Source organism: Rosa chinensis, chromosome 4, assembly GCF_002994745.2.
Source record: "Rosa chinensis cultivar Old Blush chromosome 4, RchiOBHm-V2, whole genome shotgun sequence".
NCBI classification, from domain to species: Eukaryota; Viridiplantae; Streptophyta; class Magnoliopsida; order Rosales; family Rosaceae; genus Rosa; species Rosa chinensis.
In genome coordinates, this window is record NC_037091.1 from 56,941,509 (window position 1) to 56,955,593 (window position 14,085).

At 45.9% G+C, this 14,085-nt stretch overlaps 2 protein-coding genes across 2 annotated transcripts; both read left to right on the forward strand.

Annotated features, from left to right (window-relative positions):
• Positions 1 to 5,751: 5,751 nt before the first annotated feature.
• Positions 5,752 to 7,663, forward strand: LOC112199625. Its single transcript, XM_024340606.1, has 5 exons — positions 5,752 to 5,974; positions 6,134 to 6,444; positions 6,599 to 6,730; positions 6,863 to 6,922; positions 6,989 to 7,663. Exons 1-5 carry the CDS (start codon positions 5,752 to 5,754, stop codon positions 7,661 to 7,663), a joined length of 1,401 nt encoding a protein of 466 aa, XP_024196374.1.
• A 368-nt stretch (positions 7,664 to 8,031) lies between these two features.
• Positions 8,032 to 8,559, forward strand: LOC112199626. The gene has a single exon (XM_024340607.1). The coding sequence runs from the start codon at positions 8,032 to 8,034 to the stop codon at positions 8,557 to 8,559; it is 528 nt and encodes a 175-aa protein (XP_024196375.1).
• The last annotated feature ends 5,526 nt before the right edge of the window (positions 8,560 to 14,085 follow it).

Sequence of the window (14,085 nt, forward strand, 5' to 3'; positions counted from 1 at the left end):
GGGTTATAACTTCACCCATTCCGTAATCCATAAGGAAAATGAGCCCTTATTGGAATCGAGTAGCGGAGATTGAATAAGAGACTTCAATCAATAGTCTTTCTATGGCAAGGAACAGTCGAAACCCTAGGTATAAATACCAGGTTTCAAGGATGAATTAAACACAACTCTCAAATCAACTAATCGCACAGATTATCAAAGCCTCCCCGGAGCAAACCTTCAACCTAGTTGAAACCCGGCGACCGTACTCCTAGTCCTAGTCTCTCCAAGAGCCGACTATTAGTGCTACTGCCACCGATACAACCAGCGAAGCAAGGGTAACGCCCTCGCAACCCAGCGAAGCTAAAGTCACGCTTTAGCAAAACCCGTGCTTTCTTAGAACTTCCCAGTGATTGCGCTGCTCAACCTACAACGTTGAGTATCGATTCGGTGACGCGAAGAGATCACAACCAAAGTCCTTACCAGTAAGGCGAGAAGTCATTTTCGGAAAGGCAAGAAAAGAACCTTGTGACAAGGTTGGTGCTCTCCTTGTCCACAGCGTTTGATTCAAGAAGTCAGGTCAAGGGACTCCCTGACGACTGTACCCTACGGTGCTGGCACGCCTGCTCAATCACATCAGCAAAAGAGACAGTTTGCACCCATACTGGTTTTCGGAGCCAAACATTTTGGCACGCCCAGTGGGACTTGTGCATAGCGTTTCTTCGTGAACGTAACCATTGGGAAGCCGAGTGAAAACCCTTACCAAAAGGGTTATGCTAACTGCTCAAAGCAGAAGACCTCCAGTTACAGACCGCATTCTCGCGCGGACTGTCGTGGTCTTTCTGAAGAACAAGTGACTCAAAGGTTTTCTCACTCCCAATCATCCGACATGTCGACTGAACAGGGAGAAAATCACCCGCCCGCTACGGAGGGGCAGAATGTCACTACTAACCAGGAAAGTGAGCCTGTTAACCCTACCGTTATCTCCAGTGTTGCAGAAAATGAAGAAAGAGAGGCTTTCATTCTGAAGCCTATTCCAGAAGGAGCGACTTTCGAGGAAAAGCTCGTGATCATCATGGAGAATAACGAGACACATCGTAAAAAGGTGGCTGCTGACTTTGACAGGGAAATCGCGAGGACAGACTAACTCATACGCAAACTAGATCAGCGCATTGCCCAATGTGCTGAAGATAGTAAGCAACAAATCGCACGATAAGAGAATGCAGTACGGGCCCACGCCAGAGGTATCGCCGATGAGCAGGGTCAGCGCCAGAAGGAAGTTATGGAAGCTATTGTGAGCCAAGCCAAGCAGACTGCATTAGATTTGGCAGGTCTTCGTAAGGATGGATCTAACCTTGCAACAGAAGTCGCCATGCAGAGAGCCGAATTGAACCAGGCTAAAGAGGTATTGAACAAAGCTTTAGGGGATCCTAATGCCATCCTTGGGTCACTTGGCCAGCCCTCTGGTTCTGGCCAACCTTCTGGTTCTGGTAAATATATACCACCAAATGTTCGGGAGAAAGTGAACAGCAGTACAGCTACTCCATTGAAAACGGCTACTACCGCATCAACCAAGAATAAGGAAAGAGCCTTGGTGATCGGCGGTAACAAGGCCACTCCACCGGCCCCGCAAAAGGATAAGATTCAGAAAACCGGTGATGGTACTCTTGACGATCCTGTTGTTTTTACTTAGTACGACAGCGATGGGGTGGAGAACGTCTATCATGAACTCCCAGACAATTTACTATGGCATTGATCAGACAGGCAACCTGGTCAAGATAACAGCTCTGGTAAAAGATGCACCCATGCCAGCGGTCACTCTTCAGCAATCTGCTAATCCTCAGACCATTTGCCTCGGAGAAGGAATAGCGCCTACCAGCCAGACCGTACCATTGCAAACTGCCAGCCAGACTATGGCGATGCCTCCTCTCCCTCCCGGACCAGATTACGTGAGACGCGAAGAGGTTGAGGAGATGATCAAGTTGGCTTATCCTAGGGCAGCTCGATGGAGTTTATGAGGGGCCTTTCCCACCGCATATTATGCTTGCGCCTTTTCCCAGAGGCTACAAAAATATCATATTTTCAACTTTTTCAGGGGAAGACATGGAGAATGTGGCAACTCATCTGGCCAGGTTTAGGGTACAATGCGGCCAGTATCAAAATGATGAAATCCTCAAGTGCAGGATCTTTGGCATTTCTCTTTCTGGAACTGCTTTCAGATGGTTTTCTAAGCTCCGCCCAGGATCAGTGGCTGATTGGCCAACAATGGAAAGGCTCTTCCGAGATACTTTTGGATCCATAGAGCCTGAAGTTGACCTGGCTTCTCTCACTCAAATGGCTCAGCAGCCCATCGAATCTACCGTAGCATATCTCCAACACTTCCAGATTCAGAAAGCCAAATTGAATATGGTGTTACCAAAGAAAGAACTATTGAAGTTGGCCATCAAAGGCTTAGAGCCTCACCAGTGAAAGAAGCAACATGGCAGCATGATCCAGTCAATGGGAGAACTCATCACATAGGTGGGCAGCTTTGAACATCTTCTCAGAGAGACTGAAGCGAGGAAGAATGCGTCCAGAGGGACATATGTCCGAGGCAAACACCGTACAATAGCGGCGTTGAACTATCAGCCAACTACTTATGATCCTTACTACCACCGTCATAATGAAGAAATTTTCCAGGATACGGAAGAGGAGAATGAGGAGAATGATGTCTCTGCTTTTAAGCTGACAGGAAGGAAGAACACAGCCTTGAAACAACTGAAGATATCTAAGGAGTCTGTCAAACTCAAATCTGTGGCCTTCACCAAATCCGAATTCGCGACATATACATATGATGCCAATAAGGCACATGAGATTTTAGATGAGATGATCGCCGCGAAGATGGTGAAGACAGACTTTAGACCTTTTCCTCGTCCAGATCAGCTAAAAGGTAAAAAGTACTGCAAATTCCACAACCTGTGGAATCATAACACAGCTGATTGTGTGAGCTGAAGGATCAAATTCAGGTATGGCTCAATAATGGTAGTTTGCAGGTGGAAGCTCCAGTGATCGCGGCAGCCCTTGTAGATCTTAACCCTTTTCTTGACACCAGTGTCAACATGGTCGATGTGAACTGGCCCAAGAAGAAGAACCAGAGAAGGCCAACTTTGGATCTGACCACAAAGGGCCAGGAAGAGAGGATAGAAGGGGAAGAGACCTCTGTGAATAAGAAAGCTAAAGCTGTTAGCGAAGCCTCACTAGTAGTCCTTTGTTCGCGATGCAAGGAAGAATGTGGCATCCAAATGTCACACAAAGAGAACGAGCAAACATTTCGCTTTGGTTCTTTCCCGCTAATCAAGTGGACTACGCCATCACAAAATTATCAACCTGCGAGCCCCAGAGCAAGAGACAAAATCGTGTCACCGTCATCCCCAAGGGACTCCAACTTGTTCACAAAACTAAAGGCAGCTGCAGCAGGTCAGAAGCAAAATGACAAGGCTAGGGATGAACATAAGGATGTCTTGACAAAACCCTACATCCCACCTGTTCCAACCTCCACCATCAAGGAAGGCAATTGGTACACCAGGGAAAAGGGGAAAGCAGTGGAAATCAGTCCTTCCAAGAAAAGAAAGCTACATCGTAGGTTTGGAGAAGCCAAGCGAACGCTAGAGGCTCTGGATCAGGGTTTGATCAAACCCTCGCAACTTGTCAAATCTCCTGAGCAATATCAGAGGGAGATGGAAGCATTAGCTGCTAAGCCTTTGGTGGCTCCCCGCAGTTTTCAAAAGCAAGCACGCTCGGAAGCAGGGGCCTCTAAGCCTAATGTCTTCTGCAGGATCACTAAAGAGCGAACACCTCCTCCAGCTAGGAAGGAAAGCTCACCAACTAAGCGGCCATATGTCAAGTGCAAATTGTTTCGCGAGGAACCAGATATCAAATCCTCGGTCTTTGAGAGAATGGGGGGCAAGGACAACACTGCAGAAGCTTTACAGTGGAGACCTAAAAAAGTCAAAAGTGTAGTGGTCGCGCCCCCAAAACAAAGTACAGTAGGGGAGGTGGTGCAGGAACACAAGCAGTGTGAAATAAAAGGCCTTATGGAAGAGTCATTGGTAGACCGTTTGGCTAAGCAGTTCAACACCGACATCCCGCCTAATGAGCCCAAGCTCAACCTTGAAGAGGACATGGTCGAGACAGATACAGTTGATACCTCTTGCAACATGGTTTACGTGCTTGCGGCAAAATACACACTGCCAGTCGCCGCGCAAGAATGTATTGAAACTGAGGAGAACAGTGAACCTCCTCTACAAATTACTTCAGCGGCAACGACACCTATAGAGGAGGCTATGTTACTGGAAATAGAGGACGCCAACGACAAGGAGTTCTTCATGAGCTTTACAAGGCCAACCCTAGCCATGGTTCAACACATGAGGCCTCTGTACATCACAGCGGAGATTTTTGGTACCAAGGTTGGGAAAATCATGGTTGATACTGGTGCAGCAGTCAATGTCATCACAACAAGAACCATGCATTTACTTGGGATTAAGAAAGAAAAGATCCAGTCTACATCTCTCACGCTCAAGAACTTCGCGGGGACTGTAACGAAAACATTGGGTTTATTGTTCCTGCGCGTCAAGGTAGGCCCCGCAGAGGGCGTTTACGCTTTCTTCGTAACAGACTGCTACGCGGCTTACAGTGCCATTCTAGGTAGGGACTGGATACATCGGAATTACTGTGTTCCGTCAACTCTTCATCAGGAACTGATTATGTGGAACAGGGTAACAGACAAAGCTGAGGTGGTTAAAGTGGATCCTCGCCCGTTCTCTGTTTCCACGAATTATGTAGATGCCAGGTACTACTTGGAGCCTATTACTCTATTGCAAGTCAGTGGCATCGATGACAAAGGCCGCCCCATAGGGGTTACGACCTCTGAATTGGCACAGTGGGGGCTCACGCTGGCAAAGGAAGGCTTGGAAAGGCCTGGCCACGCTTGCCCAAACCCTTCAACGATTGATGGATCAAGACCTTCCAGAGGAAGGCATAGAGGCATTCCACTCGTTGTACGAAAGACTCTCCTCGTACGTGGTGGAAAAAGAGGCCTATGATTGAATCGCGACCTTAGAAATTGTCAACGAAGAGTTCTCAGACCAAGAATAAGAAGATGAAGAAGAGATTCAGCTAGCTCTGGCAGCGCTAGATGATACTCCTCCTAAGGTCAGAGATCCTACCGAGAAGGTCAATCTTGGAACAGTAGATGAGCCTATGGAAGTGGCTATCAGCGCCTATTTAGAGCCTAGCGAAAAACAGAGGCTTATTGACTTACAACTGGAATTCAAAGACTGCTTCGCGGAGAAATATGAGGACATGCCAGGCCTGTCACCGGATTTGGTATGCCATCAGCTACCTACACTCCCTGACAAGAGGCCTGTGAAGCAAGAGCCGCGAAGAATGAACTCTGAGATCCAAGTCCTGGTCAAAGAGGAAGTTGAGAAGATGCACAAGTCAGGCATCATCAGGGTAGCCAAATACAATAAGTGGCTATCCAACACAGTGCCAGTCCGCAAGAAGAATGGCAAGATGAGGGTCTGTGTGGACTACAGAGACCTTAATGTCGCTACACCTAAAGACGTCTACCCCATGCCGGTCGCGGATATGTTGGTAGACGCAGTAGGGGAACACGAACTGTTGTCCTTCATGGACGAAACTGCAGGGTATCACTAGATTCCAGTCGCAGAGGAAGACAGACACAAGACTGCGTTCCGTTGCCCAGGGTTCGAGGGTGTTTTTGAATACGTGGTCATGCCTTTTGGATTGAAGAATGCGGGGGCAACATATCAGAGAGCCATGAACCTGATTTTCCATGATATATTGGGGAAGATTTTGGAGGTTTATATCGATGACGTGGTGGTGAAATTGCAGAAGAGAGGAGACCATATCGTGGATCTTAGAAAGGTCTTCGAGAGAATGCGGCAACACAAGCTCAAGATGAACCCCGCCAAAGGCGTCTTCGGAGTTCAGGCAGGTGACTTTCTAGGATTTATAGTCCACCATAGAGGAATTGAGATTCCTAAGGATAAGGCAAGCACAGTCATCAACGCGTCTCCCCCGCGAACAAAGAAGGAGCTACATTGATTGCTGGGTAAGATCAATTTTCTGAGGCGCTTCATTTCTAACTTTGCAGGTAAGATCCAGCCCTTTTCCCCACTACTGAAGTTGCAGGGACAAAACGAGTTTGTATGGGAGTCTATACATCAAGAGGCTTTTGATAAAATTAAGGCCTATTTGGCGAGCCCGCTAGTACTTGTTCCACCTAGAGCTGGATTCCCATTGAAGCTGTATATATCAACAGCTGAGGCTTCCATTGGAAGTCTACTCGCTCAAGATGACGAGGAAGGCGTCGAACATGCCATCTTTTACCTCAGTAGGACACTTACAGATTGCGAAACAAGGTATACTCCAATGGAGAAGCTGTGTCTTACACTATATTTCTCAGCATGCAAGTTACGGCACTACATGTTATCCTTTTACTTGCATCATTGCTCAAACCGACCTGGTTAAATATATGCTGTCGCCACCTATTCTGAGAGGTCGCATTGGCAAGTGGGTGCTGGCCTTATCCTAATTCTCACTACAATACGTTCCACAGAAAGCTGTGAAGGGACAGGCCATTGCAGACTTCTTAGCGCATCACCCTACGTTGGATGTCCCCACAGTGAAAGAATTAGAGATAGCGACTACCACCACTCGACCAGATTTGGCGCGCATTCCAGAATATGCTGTATGGTATCAAGGCACAGTCTCCCTTCAACCCTAGATATTGTTTTTTGATGGCTCATGCACAGAAACCCTAGCAGGGGCAGGAGTGGTTCTGGAAAACCCAGCAGGTGATCGTTTTTCCTATTCTTTCCAGTTGGAGTTTAAGTGCACCAATAACCAAGCAGAATACGAGGCCCTTATTATTGGCCTGGAGGTATTATTGGAACTAGGGGTGAGAGACATCTAGGTTCGTGGTGACTCTTTGCTCGTGATCAATCAGCTTCAAGAGAAGTTCAGGTGTGTCAGTTGCTTGCTCGTACCATACTTGAATCGCGCTGTTGAGCTCCTGGACCAATTTGATGACGTGGGTTTAGAGCACATTCCTCGCGAGCGCAACTTCGCGGCTAATGAACTCGCTCAACTGGCTACAGGAATTACATTGAAATACGGGGTCTGCGAGCGCATTCTGAAGGTTGAACGATGCACGCTACCTTCGTGGCTTATGCGACCTGACCGGCCTGACAAACCGGTCATCGCGGTCCTGGAACCTATTAACGTAGATTGGCGCATCCCTTTGATAGATTACCTCAAGCAGCCAGACCCCATCGCAGACAGGAAGATCCGTTTCCTTGCTTTAAATTACTTCCTCAGAGGAGAAGAGCTACGTCAACGCGGTGAAGATGGCATCGATTTCAAGTGTGTCTATGGTCGCGAAGCAAAACGATTAATGCAAGAAGTGCATGAAGGCGTGTGTGGGGCCCATCAAGCGGGTCCAAAGCTGCGTTGGCTTATCAGGAGACATGGCTATTATTGGCCCAGTATTTTACAGACTGTATCGCATTTGCGAAAGGATGCCAAGATTGCCAGGCACATGGACCAGTCCAGCACATCCCCAATGTTCCCATGTAGCCCATCATTAAACCTTGGCCTGCGCGGGGCTGGGCTTTGGACTTGATCGGAATGATTCACCCACATTCTTCTCTCCAGCACAAGTTCATCATTGTCGCTACCGATTTCTTTACTAAGTGGGTGGAAGCAGAGCCTTTGAAGGAGGCTTCTGGTGCCACCATTCGCCAATTCATCTTTCGCAATATTATTTGCCGGTTTGGCATCCCGGAGGTTTTGGTGTCTGACAGAGGGGCAGCGTTCATGGGCGATGATGTCGAGAAGCTTGTCAATGAATATGGCATCCAATTTGTCCATAGCACGCCTTATTACGCTCAATCCAATGGTCAAGCGTAGGCTAGTAACAAAATCATCATTACTCTACTGAAAAAGTTGCTTATAGAGAACCCTCGCCAATTGCATAACACATTATATGAGATGTTATGGGCTTATCGTACTTCTAAGCGGAACCCTACGGCCACCACCCCCTATGCGTTAATGTTCGGCCACGACGCGGTTCTCCCTTTGGAGATCAATGTTCAATCTCTGCGCGTCCAGGATCAACAGCATTTGATTGGTGAAGATTATGTCCAGACTATGTGGCAAGAGCATGAAGACCTTAGCGAGAAGCGCTTAGAGGCTTTGGACACCTTGGTCATGGAAAAGCAGCGGATCGCTCGCGCCTACAATAAGAGGACGCGTGGTCGCAGTTACAAGGAGGGTGAGCTTGTTTGGAAAGCAGTCCTGCCGTTTGGCGAAAAGTTGACTGGCCGCGGTAAATGGACTCCTCGTTGGGAAGGACCTTTTGTTATTCACCGAATTCTGGAATGCAGGGTTTTCACCTCAGACGGCGACCTCCACCGCAATCCCATTAACGGCAGGTTCCTCAAGAAGTATTACCCCAGTGTTTGGGAATTTGAAGACCCACCGGACCCAGCTGTTCCTGAGATTAGGGGGCAATCCTAGTGTTCCTTGACTTGCTTCATCCTTTCCATTTAGGCCAATTTGTGGCCTCATCCTCATGTATTCGCTCTACCTAGAAATACTAGGGGGCCAACACTCTATGCATCTAGGCCATTAGATTGTGGCCATTACATTATATTATATCATAATTCTCAGTTCTATCATAATTTTCAGTTCTTTTCTTTGAAGACTTTTCTTTCAATTTTCTTGACAATATGTGTTAGGAATATATGTAAGGGCCTATACCAGAGGCCATATCATTTTTTTTTTTTCAGAAAATGATAAAAATTCAGAAAATTTCATGCATAAAGTGGCTTTGTTACCAAAAGCAATACAATGTGTTCAAAAATTACATTTGCAGTTTACAAAGCCAAAAAGTGGCTAAACATCATGAGGATTTCAGATCTTCTAAGAGTTTCTGGATCTTGCGGCAGGGAGAGGCAGTGAGATTGACAGGACCCGCCCCGGATTTCACCCTGAAATCTGAAGTGGACCTGCGGGGCCCACCTTAGAAGAAATTTTGCCAAAAATTTGGCAGAACTTCCCCTAAAGTGGACAACCCAAAACCTGTAGAAAGAAAATTTACACTTCTAAATCACCCATCCTTACTCTCCTGAAGCCACCCTGCTCCCCCAAACAACATCAACCAAAATCAAATGACACAAAACACAACTTAAATAACATTAATTTCCTCAGGTAATCAGAGCAAATCTAATAGCAAGGGTGATCAAGGAAAACCTAAATCAAATAAAAACGCGGAAGCAACGCTGTTGTCTATGCCTCAACTCCAATGTACGCCCGACCTCAACTAATTTCGCCTGCAAACTGGGCATTTGAAACCTAAGGGCCCAGGGGAAAGTAATTGAAAAACACGTTAGCGTTAGTGGACAAAATAAATAATTTAATATGAAAAAAAAAACAAAATAAAACTTCATACTTTCCCACATTTTTCGATATATATAAAATCCGGATGCATGCAACATTTATAAAACACTTAAGAAAATAATCCGAAAAACATTGAACTCCAGAAAACCGACTAGCCCCGCTAGCCACAACAACAGAGTAAAAGATTGAAATTTCAATACTCGAAAATATAAGACCAGCCCCGCTGGTTAAGAAAACTCAGACTAGTCCCCGCTAGTCAAAAATAGTATAAGTAGGGGAAGATGATAGCCATACGAATGAGCCTCCCAGGCTCGGGTGATAGCCTCCCAGGCTAAAGTACTCCCATATACTCCCGTTATATATCCACACGCCACTAAGTGTAGCGATTAGGATACTAGGCTTCAGCATTACTGTCACAAAGACAGTAACCAGCGCCACAAAGGCGGACGGGCTTCGGTGATCCCATCACCTCGCCACAAAGGTGGACGATCAATGCTAGCAATGATAATAGTCACCCAAAGTATGGCAAAAGGGTAATCCGTAACCATATAAATCCATAAATACATAAGGCTTCCCCAACTCTCGTACAAGAATTTCCAATGACGTGTCCCACACGCCAAGATAATCTCAAGTTCAAAAATAAATAGGAGAGAATAATAATAAAACATAATCTCCATAAATCGAAACAAAACCAATTCCAAGAGCATCATGAAGGCATTCCCAATGCCAAATCCGAAAGTCGATAAATAAATAAGAAAATATAAATAAACCAACGGCGTGTCCCACACGCCAAAAATATTCTCGGGTCAATGATGAATAAGCAAGGAAGTTCAATAATGAACTAATATTTCATTTTGGAAAATACCATGGAAAATACTTTGTTGAAAAACAACATAATTCAAAGTTTCGAATCCGGGCATAACAAAATTAATAACCAAAAATCACAACCGGAATAATTCATAATCACTTCATGAAACTCATCAATGAAAGTAATTCCTCGTGATAAATCGAAATCAAAAATCCGAAAACAATTATATGCTCAAAATGTAATATGATAAATAACTAGAGCATTACTTTAAGAAATAAATGCATGCATCATTATTTAAAAACAAAAGTCCACTCACAGTACTATTCAGGCGATCACGCATACGAGTTCATTCGTCGAGCAATAGCTCGGTACATCGCCCTGTACACAATTATATTCAACAAATTAATACGATTCCTAAATCAATTCCTCATAATTACATCTCCACTTCTCCTCGGATGCAACCCAAATTATACCACTAATACCAATTCGTTTATTTAAAAGTTCCAAGGCAGAACGAGATATATCCGACGGTCGGATTCTCGTAAATCGATAATCGAAATCCTAAATTTTTAGAAATTCATAATCGATTAAAAACTTCTCCAATTCCAACCAAATTCACATATTCAACCTCTACAAAAATTATAGGATTTAACTAGCTAAAAAAAATAGAATTTAAATTACTGTTTAAACGCCACTACTGTTCACGCACCGCACTATTCACGATTGACACTGTTCATGCGGCAGCCAACTCCTCCTCTGGCCACCAAATTTCAACCACATAATCATCTCAACATTCTAAGCATTTTTCATAACTGTGACCAAGTGAGAAAATACCTTGAAGTGCTCCGATTTTGCCGATGAACACAAACCCGGAAATCTCCAAACCCACCAATTTGGAAATCCTTCAAATTCACCTTCCAAACGTGGAAATTTCAGCTAGAAGTCTTGAGGGAAGATGATCAGTGACTCGAGGCGCTTCTAATATAGCCGATTTCCCCGCCAGAGATAGCCGAAAACTGGAGAATTTCACCGGAGAAGCAAATTGCTACAATAACAATGATTGCATAAATTCGGGGTTTTCCGGCCAAATCACCGATACCCACTGATACCATCGTATGGAGGAGGAAGAGACGGTCCAAGGACAACTGGAATCACGTCAATCGGACGCCGGACGGTGAAGAAATCGGAAAAAGAAAAAGGGAGGGCGACGCGGGGGAAGAGGGAGAGGAGAGAGAGAGGGTCGGGGTAAGTTCTGAAAATGGGAACTTACCTCGGTAAGTTTCCTTATATATAGAGAGTTACCATGAACAGTAAATTCACCTTTTCACTTATAACTTTCACATACGAACTCCGATTTTTACGTACCACATATGCACGCGCTCAGTTTAATGTCCTCTACAACTTTCATGAAGGAAATTTTCTCAAATTTTGACCCGAACAAAAAGTCAACTTTTAGGGCCACTAAAAGTATTGAAACGATAGTAAAAGTGAAAATAGTTGTCGTTTACAGTCCAAATGACTAGTAAACGGGTAAATTAAGATACGGGACGTTACAGAGATGATCATTCTTACTCTTCCTCTCTTCACCCACATCTCTTGACTCTGGGCTGCAGCTGCTATCATTTGTACTGGAAGAAGAGGGAAGGAAATAATCCATCGCGGCCCTTCCAGTTGGCTATCCTCCGGGATGGAGATAGAATCAGCGCGTCAGTACAACCCAGTTGCCTCATCTACCTCCAGGGGAAAAACAGAAGTTAGTGCGTCCGACCCCAGAGGTAAACTACGGAAGAAGAACAGTCGGCCTCAAGTGGCCTTCCGCCCTTCTTCGTTTTGCTCTGTGCAGGGAAATCTAAGGAGAGGGAATCCCCAGAATATGGTATCCCGCGCTAGGAGCCCCTCGTGTTCTTCAGTCTAGGTGGAACGGGAGAATCCCATCTGGAACTGCAGCGACCAAAAACATGAGGTTGAACCTGAGATTAGGCTATAAGGCCTACACAGGCATTGAGATTAAGCCATAAAGCCTAAAAATTAGAGGCTAAGAGTGAGAGCATGAGGAGAAGATTTCAGAAACAGAAGGAAAAGGAGCAGGACTTGCAGAATTATTTCTGGGTTAGCCATGTTTGTGTATGTGTTCGCTTCTCCAAAGTGTGACTATTTATAGGGCCAACCTCAGTGGCTTCAACCTTTCGATGGGCAGTTGAAACAATTCAACACCATCAATACCGATTGAATTGAATGCTATGATCTCGGAAAGGAATGAAATTTGAAGATGCATGGGAAACGGAGCAGTCTTCGAGGAGGTAACTGCTCTATTTCGAGGTCATCTTTTCAAACGGTTTTAATAGGCAATAAAGGCAAAGTTGAGCGCTTAACTGCATGTAATTCCAAAATATTTGGGCAAAGAAATGTGGGCTGAATATTTCACCAAACCATAAATAATGATATTAATATTAATATTGTTCATTCAAAAATAATGGGCCTAATATTAGAGGCCTAAAGCCCTCGGCCTGCATAAGTTAGGCGGAGGAAATGTTCATCCAGGCGAAAGCTGGCATCAGCAGCAGCTTGAGCGGCTTGTTGGGTTGCCAGGCGAGCTCGAGTCAGTTCTTGAGACAGCACCTCAAAAGCGCTAAGGGTTGCTCCAGTTGGGCTTCCTCATGGGCGAGCCTGGCCGTGACAGCTGTTAATTGAGCCTGAAGATCTTGAATCTGGGTTTTGAGATGGTTCCTTGTAACCATTAAATCCCTGATAAGAGTGCTCCAGTCGCCTAAGAAATCGCGCGAGGTATCTGCTTGTTGAGTAAGGGTCAGATAGTGGGCTTGGGTTTGCCTGGCCTGCGCAGTCGCGGCCTCCTTCTCATTGAGCCACTGGGGGAGATCTTGCAGCAGTTGATCAATATCGAGGAACTGGGCTTCAGTGATGGCTCCCTCGCGGAGAAGTACCCTCAGATACTCCAAAACTCTCGTGGGCGGACCGGGCGTCAGAATATCGGGCCCCAGAAGAAGACGTAGGCCTTCTCTAGCATCATCTATAACTCCAGGAGGAGTCACTTCAAGTACGCGAGCCAGCCTTTCCAGTCTAGAGGGAGGTGCAGGCAGCGGATTTGGGGCAACAGCAACAGGAGCCTTGAGAGGCTCCACGATAGGAACTACTTCCAGCGCCGGCTCAGGGTTCACTTCATCTTCTACTTCAGGTGCTTGGGGGGCATCAGGGATGGGTTCTTGGTTGTCCGCATCCGCGCCATCTGGCTCAGCAGGATTTTCACCAAGCACCTCTACGACGGTCGCAACCACTTCCTCATCAACGACAGGATTCTGTTTTCCAGTAAATGGTTAAAGCATCAAAAGATTAAAGCAGGAATAAGAATATAGGACAAGCAAGAAGATATACCTCTGGGGCAGGCGGCTCGTGGAGAATTTCTATTGGCATTGGTTATTGATTGGCCTCGCCAGAAGCTGGAACCAAATCAAGCTCTACCTGTTCCAGGATAAGGACTGCGGTTGGTTGCTCGCGAGGGGTGTCCGGAAGCGATACCCTTTCCTCAACCTCAGGCGAGCTGTCGTGGATAACTTGAACTGGCACTAGAGCCAATTGCATATTCGCAGCATTGGTTAGAGGTGGAGGATTGTTAGAACTAGTCGGCGCGGGGGCCTGTGAAGTAGACACATCTTCGCCAACTACAGAGGATCCTTCCCCAGCTTGTCTGGAGGACCTACGACGAACCTGTAAAAGAGGAGTGTTATACGGTCATACATAATGAGACAAAGATGCCAGTGCTCGCTTTAAGTGTATTACCAGTCGATCAGCGATTGGTTCATCTTCTGCCCACGGATCAG